Genomic DNA, 12,500 nt, shown 5'->3' with positions numbered 1-12,500 from the left:
CTTTTTTATTCTCCTCTTGTTTTAGGATTTTAAGACTTTTTTCTCAGATTTTAGGACATTGTAGGATTTTGGGACATTTGGAGCTCATTTTAATGACTTCATCCTGCCGAGTAAATGCACTTAGTGACCCCCCCATGCCGTTTGTACATCAGTTTATTGCTGAGAGGAGAAGGAGGAGGAGGAGGAGGAGGAGGAGGAGGAGGAGTGAGGAGATGAAAACGAAGGAAAGGAGACACAAAAAAGGATAAAAGGACAAATTAGAGGACGAGAGGAAACGAATGAGGAGAGATGGAGGAGAGGTTGAGAGGAATAAACGAGGTCGAGGTTTCGAACAGACGCTGCAGGGCTCTGAGTCACAATGAACACACACACCATCCCCCAACACACACACACACACACACACACACACACACACACACACACACACACACCACACACACACACACACACCTCTATAACCCCGCCTGTTTTAAATGAGAACAAACTGTAACACTGACCTGGTACACACACCGGACCACTGAGTGTGTGTGCGTTAATAAAACATGTAATACACCCCCCCCCCACACACACACACACACACACACACACAGAAGCATCAGATGAGCGAGTGAGCATGATGATGACACACACACTCAGAGAGAGAGACAGACACACACACACATACACACGACACACATACCCCCCCACACCCCCACACACACACACACACAGACACACACCCCCCCACACACACACACCCACACCCACACACGCACCACCCCCCCCCCCCACCCCCCCCCCCCCCCCCCCCACCCCCCCCCCCCCCCCCCCCCCCCCCCCCCCCCCCCCCCCCCCCCCCCCCCCCCCCCCCCCCCCCCCCCCCCCCCCCCCCCCCCCCCCAACCCCCCCCCCCCCCCCCCCCCCCCCCCCCCCCCCCCCCCCCCCCCCCCCCCCCCCCCCCCCCCCCCCCCCCCCCCCCCCCCCCCCCCCCCCCCCCCCCCCCCCCCCCCCCCCCCCCCCCCCCCCCCCCCCCCCCCCCCCCCCCCCCCCCCCCCCCCCACACATGGACATGTAGAGAGGACACTCTACCTGGGGGACATGTTTGCCGAATGACAGGAGGTCAGGGTCCCGTGGCGGCAGCCCCGTATGTGTTTGTCGGATCTTAGGACGTTCATGGTCTGTTTTTCAGATTTTAGCACACGTTTCGGTTTATCGGACATTCCTAGGAATTTGGGACATTTCTCATATTTTAGCATGTTTATGGGATCTTAGGACATTTCTGCTATTTTTTTACGACATTTTTTAGGATTTTCATACATTTATAGGATTTTTGGATTTTTATGACGTTTTTGGTCTTTGAGGATGCTCCTAGGACATGTTTTAGGATCTTAAGACGTCTGACAGACTTAAGTACATTTCTGTGGTTTTAGGACATTAGGGTCCTGTGTCGGACGGTGTGGGGATCCTCAATGGCACTTTTTTTGGATAAACAAGCTCTGTTTTGGTGCTGTTTTGTAGTGAAAGTAGAAAAACAATTCACAGTGTGAATCACTTTATTTTTCTGTAAATTATAAAATGACTGGGGGCCACTTTCCTCCTGATCGGGGGCCAGATTTGGACTACGAGCGTCCAGTTCCTGGTCTATGGTCTCCCACAATAAAAACATGAAAGTAGCAGAGGACTTTTTTTTTTTTTTTTAAATTAAAGCATTATGCTAACAGTCCGGCTAACAGTTTCCCCCTGCCTTCACTCTTTGTGCTAAGCTAAGCTAAGCTAAGCTAAGCTAAGCTAAGCTAACGCCCGCAGAGAGCAGGAGGTTTATAAATAATAGTCGGACTGCTCCTTTAAGGTCGATTTAATGTTCGCTGTCTGATGCTGCGACACGCAAACACAGCAGCAGATTAGTCATTAAGAAATGCTCACACATGCATAAACAACACACACACACACACACACACACACACACACACACACAGACACATACACACAGTGTGTCTCTTTGTGTGTGTGTGTGTGTGTGTGTGTGTGTGTGTGTGTGTGTGTGTGTTGTAGAGGTGGGGTTGTGTAATGGAGCGATGCTGTTTGTGCTGCCCTACATCTGCTGCATTACAGCTCACTGACCTGTGTGTGTGTGTGTGTGTGTGAGTGTGTGTGTGTGTGTGTGAGTGTGAGTGTGCGTGAGTGTGTGTGTGTGTGTGAGTGTGTGTGTGTGTGTGTATAGTGTGTGTGTGTGTGTGTGTGTGTGTGTGTGTGTGTGTGAGTGTGTGTGTGTGTGTGTGTGTGTGTGTGAGTGTGAGTGTGTGTGAGTGTGTGTGTGTGTGTGTGTGTGTGTGTGTCCTCTCACTAACTGATGAAGCTCACTCTGGGCTATCGGCCAATGGCACAGCTGGATGCCCGGATCACGTGATCTGACTCAGGATGTGTGATTTCTGCTCTGGTGTCCAATTTTACAGATTTTCAGCTCAGCCAAACAGAGACTTTAAAACATAATTCAAAGACTGAAAAAGTCTTAATCTTATTTCTGTTTCTGGACACACGTGATGAATATAAATCAGCAAACCCTCACCGGGATTAATGTTAAAAAAGCGCCATTAAAGTTTTGCTTTACTGTCATTGGCAAAAGCTTTTAAAATCCCCTTTTCTATCATTTCTACTGCGTCCTACTCTTTAAAAATAAAAATAAAGAAAAAGAAAACTGCCAAAAATCTCTAGAAATCATCAAAAAAATTCAAGGAAAAATAAACATTTTTTGAAGAAAAAAAAGTAAATCAGAAAGCTTTCACAGACCCTCAAAATGTCAGAATTTGTACAAAAAAAAAAAAATAATAATAATAATTACAAACAATGTAAATAATAATAAATGGGCATCAGCTGCCACTTTTCATAGATTCTGATTCCTCTGAAAACACATTTATTTACTTGTTTATTTCCATCTGTTTCTGAGAAAATCTCAAACAGGTGAAAAATACAACAAAACATTTTCTGTAATAAATCATTTGGGCTCATATTTTGTTTTCAAGACATATTTTTATTCAAACAAGACAAAATTCAGCCAGTGAGCTGAGACGAATTCACCTGTTCCCACGTCGCTTTTTTCTTCAAACAAGTCAGAAAAATTAGGATCAAAAACATTAATATCAGAGAGCAGGTGAGATGATCTCAGCTCACTGGCACGTTTCTTTAGCTTATTTTATTTTGCATGTGAAGACGAGGTCTGGATGCTCAAGTGTTTTTTTGTTTTTGTTTTTTGGGCTTCGTTCACCCACAATGCAGTGCTGTATACAGTTATTCAAACAACATCATTCAAAAAACACCAACATATAAATCTTTAGTTCAGTAAAATGAGAAAAAAAACATGACATTTGAAATAATCTTTTCATACTTTAACAAAGTGAGCAAAGTGGATACTGAAAGTTGTTGTGTATAAAATTTAAAATAAATAAATAAAACAAAAAAAAATCATCTTTTAACCAACATCACTGACAGAACAACGAATCCTTCAAAAGCAGCCGCTCACAGTGTCCGTGCCTCCGTCTGCAGGCTGAGTTCATCCAAATATTCATTAAAAATGTGCAAAAAACACTCAAACTGGAGAAAAGTTGCAAATTAAATGTGAATATTTCAGGTTACAGTTCCAACAAATAAGTAAAAAGTGACTTTTAAACAGTAAATAACAGTTTATTGATATTTATCAGCTGATATTTGATCAGTATGAAAACCTTTAAAACGTTCAGTTCGTCCATATTTCCAAAAAGTGCATGTTTTCATAAAGAAATGGTTATACTGTTGTGTAGGACTGTGCCTAACAATCATTTCTACGTTTTACTGTAATATTTGTGAGTCTTTAACGTGTTTTTTGTTTGTTAGATGCCAATATATTAATTTGTAAACATTTTCTCGTGATTATTCTAATAGTTTCAGCACAGTTCAGATAAATGTTCATACTAAATGTACAGTATTTAAGTGAATAATATGTAATTATGTAATTATTTGTGTAATTATTTAAATAACCTTCTGTCTAACTGTGTCCACTACAGCTCCAGCAGTGAATATGCAAACATTAGTTTATTGCAGATCAAGCGATTCTGGTGCACATGTGGGCTGAAAAGAGAAAACAGAGACGTCAGCGCAAAAAATTTAAAATATCTTTGAGGTAATTTAGAGTTTGTTCACCAGAGCGCGCTGACAACCTGATTTTTTTGGTGGAAAATGTCCCAAACATTTCCGACCGTAGCTGCGAAAATTCAAAAACAAGTGAAGGGATCCTTATCTGTACACAAGTACATTTTGTATGTTTATATGAACAGTTTTCATGTGTGTTAGTGGCACTTGGCAAATTAGCAACGCAGAAATTAAAGTTAAATCTGTAAAATCTAAAATGTATTGTGTATTATAGCGTCGCGCAAATTTTGTCATGTAAGACTAAATTTTCGTAAGTTGTAAAATTTAGTCATGTTTGTCTGTGAAACACGATAGTGACACTGAAATTTTATCATTTTATTTCATTAAACTGTAACATTTAAATCTCGACGTGTATTAATGACACATAAATTTCTTCATTTAAATTTAGTCATCAAGTCTGCAAGTTTTGAATTTAGGTCTGTAAAATGTAAATTACATTATTTGTTCTGTTTAAGTTTATATCCTTTCAGTGGATATTTGCTCTTTATTCTTTGAAAATTATTTTAAGGGACTCTTTTCAAAACTGTTTATTTATATTTTACATTTAAAAAAAATGTACTATATTCAGAGCCATGTGTTTTTTTTACTGTTTTTTTAACTTTTAAAATTAATATTAGTATCATCCTGAATACTCCAAAATCAGTCGGAAACTATTTTTGCCGACTAAATCTTTAAAATGCAGCACGAAAACATGAATATCGGACACAATAAGCCACGTCCTGCTGTTTCACCTGATCTGGAGATCCTCACGGTTTTTAGTTTTGCACAAACGTATGTATTTTAATTAATTTGTCATTAATATTATCAAACAGCAAATCAGGAGTCAAGTAATATTCCTGCGAATAAAGACAGCAGGTGTTCACATCAGTTTATATTTTACTCAGGTGAATTAATGAAGCCGTGCTTTTAGTCACAGTAACCAGTGAAGTGTTGAGAAGACATATTCTTTGTTTTTTATTGACATTATTGCTTATTTTCTCTCTGCGGTGCAGAACTCCCTGATTTTTCTGCTTATGTTTAAAATATGTCTCAAATCTGCTTTTCAGATTTAAAAAAAACAAACAATAATTGATAGTGAACAGAGAGTTAGAAGGATGTTTTGGGAGGGATAAATGGGGCTACAACTAAATCAGACTTACAATTTATAAATTTTGCACAAAAAGACATCATATATATTAGCAAATAAATCCGGTAACAGATATTAAAATTCTTAATTAATGTCGATACTGGTTTTCAGTGATTCCCAGCAGCACCGCCTCTGTGCCCGTAGGAAACATAGTGCTCTTCAGTGCCTTCATGTTTTTCATAATGAAAAAGTTTCCGATTGTATAAACGTTGACATCTTCGCTCGGAAAAAACAAAAATCTTTTTTTTTATCCTCACGAAACCCTGAATATCTCTTCCAAAAACACACGGGGGAAGAATTAGTCTTTGAAGTCAACAGAGAGGCTTTTTCACTTCACTTTCAGCGTTAAAAGACAAAGACGAAAATCGTGCAGCACCAGTAGAGAAGGTGAAGGGGAGCGCCTCTCCATTAAAACTGTATTTGCTCAAATTAAATGTGACACATCTGTCACACAGAGAGACTTTGTGGAAAAAAAAGGGCAGCAGAAGTGCGAGGGCGTCTGACTGACGGCAGTCTAGTGCAGAGCGGAGGATTAACGTCATTAAACCTCCTGGGAAGAACTGTATCGCTGGTTTCAAAATAATCCACATTTGCTTAAGTGTTCACGTGCATCCCACCGTCCCCAGATTAAAAGATGAAAAACATTTGAGGAGTAGAATTAAAAATCCCCAAATTCTGCAAATCCTGTCCTCTTTTTTTGTTTTTTATTTTTATTTTTAACTTGTGAGCATGCTGAAAAAACGATGCTACTTTCACTGAGAAAATTCAACCGGGTGAATATTTGTAAGAAAGAAATCCTCATCAAGGCGTCTCGGACTCCTCGTCCTCCTCAGGTGATGTTGGTGAGGTCGGCGTGTCGTCCTCATCTGCTGCCGCGGTTGCCGCAGGCAACCCAGCAGCCGCTGCTGTGGTTGTCATCTTCTCGTAGGTCCTCCTGCGCTGCCGCCTCAGCGTCTGGCTCTGCAGCTCCTTCACCTCCTGCAGGACCTCCTGCGCCTCCTTCCACGATGACACGGCCTCCTCCAGGAGGCGCTCGGCCTCCTCACGCCTCCTCTCCACCTCCAGATCTTCTGACAGCAAGGAGGGTGGCGAGGAAAGCGCAGGTGGAGAGAGGCAGTGTTTGTCGGGGGTTTTGGGCTGCGGAGACTCGAAGGATCCAGAAAGACTCGGAGAGTTCTGACTCTGACAGGGCGACTCCTTGCTGCTCCCCAGACGAGGGGAGTCAGTTTCACTCCCTTGTGGTGAATCACATCCTTTAACCTGAGAGGAGTCAGATCCTCCGACACCTGGAGGTGATTCATGTGATTTCTGTACGTTAGAGAGATGCTCCTTGTTGGGACAAGAGGTGCTGGACGATGCCTTGAGTTTTGGTGAATGGACGGCGTCAGAGCTCTTTGTCCGCGGAGAGCTGGCGGCGGGCAGACGAGGCGAATCTTTCAGTCGAGGAGAGTCGTTTGCTTTAGCAGCCGGTGAGTGGGATCCTCTGGAGCGAGGCGATTCGGTACCTTTGGAGCGATTCTTCTTGGCTTTGGATCGAGGCGACTCTCTGCCTCTCAGACGAGGAGACTCTTTGCCCCGGAGGCGAGGAGAGTCGCTGCTCCTGCTCCTCGAAGATCCAGATGACCTGCTGCAGAGGAAAAACAAAATCAGGTCAGCATCGATCCTGCTCGGCTTCAAGTTGTGATCTCACAACCAAGCATCATCAAACCAAGAGAACTTGGCTTTACCTGTCGCTTTACCTCAATATGTCCAATTATCTTAAAGTTGCCTTTAAGACTCTTTATGACTCGGTGTTCAAGGGGTTGACCACAAATTTGGTACTTTCCAAATCATTTCAAAACCCACTTTATGCAATGATTTGCAGAAGGTGTGAATGTTGCAGGGTTTGAACTTCTAGCTCAGAAGTTCTTTTTATTCTGTACACAAGTCCTTCACAACAACCAAGTGAATACCATGAATGTCACTGAGGAAAGACTCTAACATATCCTGTACGACTCAATGCATCAGGTCTACAAAGACGGAGCTGTTGGAAAGAGTTTAGAGAGGAGGTGAGATGCAGCCATGAGGAGGCTTTAAGGCAGACTTTTCATCTCGCCAGACATTGTCTTTGTTGAATAATGTTTGTTTGACACAAACCGACATCCCTATGCTCCCTGTAGGATGAACTCCCAATGTCAGACCCTTGGTCCTTGTTGTGAGACTAATTATATCTTGCAATGTCTTGAGATGAGAGCCAGAACCTCCTCAAAGGTCTGGTTGGTCACAGAAACCATGACGCCAGCAGGGTTCTGGTGAAGCTGGGTCATGTTGCTGAGCTTTTTTCCACAAGTGAAGTAAAGGTTCACGTTATGGTTATCGCCAAATAACTTTTCCTCGATTGAAATGTGAGACGCAGTCGATAGAATGTCGATAGAACGCATTCCAGCTGTGTTTTGACAGACAACACGAACAGCCAATGATAGTAAGAATAGCACCGTGGAGAACCAAATGCAGAGAAGGACTTTGACTGTAGAACAGCTGAGTGTTTGACAGCCACAGCGCTGAAACTGCCACATCTGCAGAGGTGGAAAGTGACTTCATTAGACTCTACAGACGACTTTGCGTTAGTTTCAGCTTTAATCAGACTTTGGACGAATTATTTAGAAACATCAGGACGCATCGCTCCGTGTCTCATCCAGCCGCTCGCGCTGAGCTCTCATTATTATTACCAGGGGCAGATGTTAGTAACTGGACCTCTTTGGATTTTAGTAGAATAGGTCCTCCAGTTGGTGATGCCTGTTCTACAGTACATTTGTCATGTTCAATGTCTGACAGAAAATAAATATTTAAACCAAAATTAACCTTATCATATCTTAATATATCACTTAGGAATCAAAGGGATATATAATATCAATATTGTTTCATATCGCCCAGCCCTAGTTCAAGTCAATTCCATTTTGGACACACCCTGAGCTGTCCTTAAGCAGCACTTTTAGCACAAATTAGATTTCAATTAATTATATTCTAGTTTCGAGAGGATTGATCACAGCAACCCCAACCAATCTTTCCCCTGATGCCTCCAAATGTCAATACCAACAGTCAGTCATTCCCGGAAGTGTGAATATAACCCAATTAAGTGTTGATGGCATTGACAGAAGAACGCCGAAGACCTTTGGAGGTCAAAATATTAATAAATTACTAGTGAAACTATTAAAGCCAACCTGGAGTGAGGAGAGTCTGAGCCCCTGAGGTGGTGGAGGCGAGGTGAGTCGATGCCCTTCAGGTAGGGTGAACTACCGCCTCGTTCTCTCTCTGCTTTGGCCTTCTGCAGCTCCTGTAGATGGCAACACAAAATACTCATCGTAATTATACCCCAGTTTTCAGTTTCTGCCGTGCATTTTTTGCATCAAGTGAGTGTCCCTTTGATCAACCAGTACGCCCAAAAACTCATGGATGACGCAGTCGTACCTGCAGTCTCATCTCCTCCAGCAGCTCCTGAGCTCTCTGCATCCTCTGAGCGATGAGGCTCTGCAGCTGGCCCACCGGCTGCACTGAAGCCCCGCCCCCTGCCTCCTCTTCAGTTGGACAACGACGAAGAGCCGAACGCAACTCGGAGCGGATCATCGCCGGTCTGAAGAGAGGAAAGGAAGGAGAGGGGAAGAACAAAGGATAGACCAGAAAACTTTTAATTTATGTAAAGTTAAAAGACCATAATCACTGAGTACATTCCCTTTTTGCTGACTATTTTCCAAATTATCCATCAGTTTGACTTCCGTTGTTTCTACCTAGTTTTGATTTCCAAAGATGTGAAATTTGGTACTCATTAGGCGGGTTTCCATTACGGATTTGTTCAAAATGAAGCAATATTTTTCAAGATACCGATAAAACACAACATATAGCTGACTGTGTTTCCACTGAGTGATGTTGTGTGACTTCTCCTCTGGTGATAACATCCCAGTAACCATGGCGATGGATGTTCAAAACATCAGCAGCCTCATTTCTATTGCAGCTGCCGCACTAGCCGTCATTATTTCCAAACCAAGGCCACGTAGGCGTGTTATGGAGCCATGATGGAACGGCGAGCCCCTTATACGTGGGAGCGGCCACGTATGAGGGATTTCTGGGAGATGTAGTCCACGATTTCACAGAGGAATTGTGGGTTAAAAACTTTCTCAGAGTTATGTGATGCAATAACAGCTCTTGTAGCTCCTGCTGCATCATGAGGGAGCCAGTTCCTACTGACAAGCACATAGACATAACATCATGTGACCTCACAGCGTCATGTGACCACACAGCGTCATGTGACCTCACAGCATCATGTGACCTCACAGCGTCATGTGACCTAGGAAAGACTGAAAAGGGAAAGTTTGGACAAATATGACTTTTTCAAATCAACTCAAATACCACCCCAAAAAAACTTAATTGTGATAAATGGGAGTTTATATCGAAATTGACGTGTTTCCATTACGCATATTTTATTTACGTTTTACTTTGTGCAGTTTGAGGGTTAATGGAAAACAGCCTACAAAAAGGACCTGAGACTGCTGGGAATCCAACCCAGGACCGTTTTGCTTTGTGTTGACAGTGCCAACCACTGAACTGCCAGTTTGTTTTGCTCGTGTCAGTGTGGTTTGTCAGGACAGGAGCTGTTATACCTCTTTCCCACCAGAATCAGTGCGTGTGCGGTTTTTTAAACACGGGTAAACCTGCTAAAGCTATCACTATGAGCGATTGGCTCTATCCCACTGCCACTGAACACACCGCTGCAGAGCGAGTCTGTCTTTCGGTCAGTTGGTGTGTGTGCGTGGGTTGTTATGTCGGTGTGTTTGTGCGACTTTACAGACAGGCAGGAGAACAAGAAACAATAGAAAGCAGCAGGATCAGAGACCATTTTCAACTTTCCAATGGTATCTTTTCTTTATTTACGTCTTACTTATTCAGTCTCTCCATCAAACTCGGTGCAGACTAACTTGGAACAATATTTTAGCTGCTTAGGAGGAAACGGAGGGTAATTAGTGTTGTTGTGTCTCTGCATCTCGGCAGTTAAAGAGCTGAAATTACAGCGTTCAGGTGTTGTTTTCCCATCGATGCCGATTGGAGCCGGAGGCAATAAAAACCTGTGTCGACTACAGAGCGAATGCTGAATTTGCACAATCCCATTGCATTGAAAAGCCAGAAGTTAGCAGGTGTTTTTGTGCAGTGGGAATGAGGCTTAATAAAAGACTGTTTTATTCTCAGGTGTTTGTGTACCTGGAGGAGAGGACTTCATCCATGGAGGCGCATCGACTCCGGCCCTGCATGCTGAACCTCTTTCCTGGCTGCGGCGTTCGAGAGTGAGCCTGAAGGACCTGAAAGGTAACACAAGACCGCGGTTTGTATCTGTGTTTCGACGGCAGGTGAGGGGCGTCTATTTGCATCATAATGACTGATTTCTACCAGTAAACCGAGTCAGTGTAGTCAGTATATTTCAGTGTATTGACAAAATGACTGTGGCTTATGTTTTAGGAACTACGAAGAGTTTCTCGACATGCACCTGCTGGGTCTTGTGGACCTTGGAGACCTCCAGATGGGAATGTTTGCCCCAGGACAGCTCACTCCCTCTGGGCAGGCTACTGGTCTTGACCTTGGGTTCTTTGGAGGTCACCCGCAGCTTCGACACGTCCGTGCCGGCTCGCTGACGAACACCCCAAGATCCAGCAGCTGCCACCTGCCCACAGGAGCCGCCCCTCTGCAGGTCGAGCTGGAAGTTCTCCCAGGATTCCCGGGATTCTCCTCCGTAGTCCGGAGAGAAACCATCCTCCTCAGCGACCAGGTCGAGGGTCAGCATGCCATGGGAGGACGTGGACGCCTGGGGTGAGTCATCGTGGATTTTAGATATTAAAGATAATGTTGTTCATTAAAAATGTTCTTGATTAAGAAAAGCAGAAAGATTTAAAGAGTAAAAATAGGAGAAAAGGTGTTAAGAGATCCGAGTACCACGGCCATGAGGTGTCCTCTGGTCGGCAGCCGGCGGCCATGAGGGATCTTTGCCCGGTCTCTGGTGGGATGAAGGAGGGCGCTGTCCTCCTCGATGGTCACCTGTACAGAAACAAAACCAACTCCAGCCTTCTGAAATATAGTAAAGGGTTTCATAACACTTCCACATTTTAAAAAGATTGCGCCACTCGCACCAACAATACAGAATAAGAATAAGAAGAGTTTAAAAAAAGGGAAATTACCTGGAAAAAGTGCCTCAAAAATTCTAATAACTTTAAAACAGAATTTTAATTGCGTAATTATGATTGTTTTTCCCTTGCTTTTTTAAAAATGTTTTTAGCCGTGTTATATGTCACAGTAGAAACCAACACTGTCTCATTAATCTCACGCACATTGCGCCTCTTTTCAAAGTGAAAGTTAAATTTTTCCCCGAAATAGCTTCTGACATTTTCAGTAGTTCTTCATTTATCAGTTCATCCAGTATAGATGTTAATAATGACAATAATAATCATAATAATACCAATTATAATAAAACAATGAAATAATAGAATAATAATATAATTATTTATACAGTATGTTTCAAGCTTAAGTGCAAAGTGCTTCCTAAATAAAAAGGTTTACAGATTAAAATAAGATGTCAGAAACCCCTGCAGCCCCTCCCCCGGATTTAACCCTTTAAACCTTTTTCTTCAAGCTTCACTACGCTTGAAAGTCGATCGACGCGCTGTCCGTACCTCGTCTAAAATGCGGTTCTTGGCCTTGATGATTGCCACGTTGAGGGCGTTTACCCACGATTCCTTTTCCTCCGGACTCACCGCCAGAAACACGAGGTTTGGAACCTGCGAAACAAAGAAAAACACTTCACTTTGTGTCAAGTATGATGCAGAAATCAGCCGCCATATAACAGGGATGCTAAATGATTTTATGTTATGCTATTGTTTATAAATTGTTGCAAACGTGTTTATTAAATGTCACACTCGAAGCCGACACTGTTGTAAATGTCACGACCATCATGGCTCTTTTCAAAGGCAAGTTTTCCCAAAAATAACTTCTGACAGTTTTGGTAGTTCTTCAGTATACGAGTTCATTTAGTATAGATGCTAATANTCGAAGCCGACACTGTTGTAAATGTCACGACCATCATGGCTCTTTTCAAAGGCAAGTTTTCCCAAAAATAACTTCTGACAGTTTTGGTAGTTCTTCAGTATGCGAGTTCATTTAGTATAAATCCTAAATGAACTCGTATACTGAAGAACTA

General features: G+C 43.0%; 1 protein-coding gene across 1 annotated transcript in view; it reads right to left on the bottom strand.

Annotated features, from left to right (window-relative positions):
- Window positions 1–6,088: 6,088 nt before the first annotated feature.
- Window positions 6,089–12,500, bottom strand: part of LOC121958146 (pleckstrin homology domain-containing family O member 1-A-like) — a 12,322-nt gene continuing 5,910 nt past the window's right edge. The window contains exons 4-10 of the mRNA XM_042507019.1: window positions 11,977–12,081; window positions 11,243–11,344; window positions 10,800–11,114; window positions 10,517–10,614; window positions 8,735–8,897; window positions 8,488–8,600; window positions 6,089–6,914 (exon numbers count right to left, since the gene is read on the bottom strand). Coding sequence (XP_042362953.1) covers window positions 6,089–6,914; window positions 8,488–8,600; window positions 8,735–8,897; window positions 10,517–10,614; window positions 10,800–11,114; window positions 11,243–11,344; window positions 11,977–12,081 — 1,722 coding nt within the window. The remainder of the gene's footprint in view (window positions 6,915–8,487; window positions 8,601–8,734; window positions 8,898–10,516; window positions 10,615–10,799; window positions 11,115–11,242; window positions 11,345–11,976; window positions 12,082–12,500) is intronic.

The sequence above is a fragment of the Plectropomus leopardus genome, chromosome 18 (assembly GCF_008729295.1).
Source record: "Plectropomus leopardus isolate mb chromosome 18, YSFRI_Pleo_2.0, whole genome shotgun sequence".
NCBI lineage: Eukaryota > Metazoa > Chordata > Actinopteri > Perciformes > Serranidae > Plectropomus > Plectropomus leopardus.
This window is presented reverse-complemented; position numbering and strand designations above follow the sequence as displayed.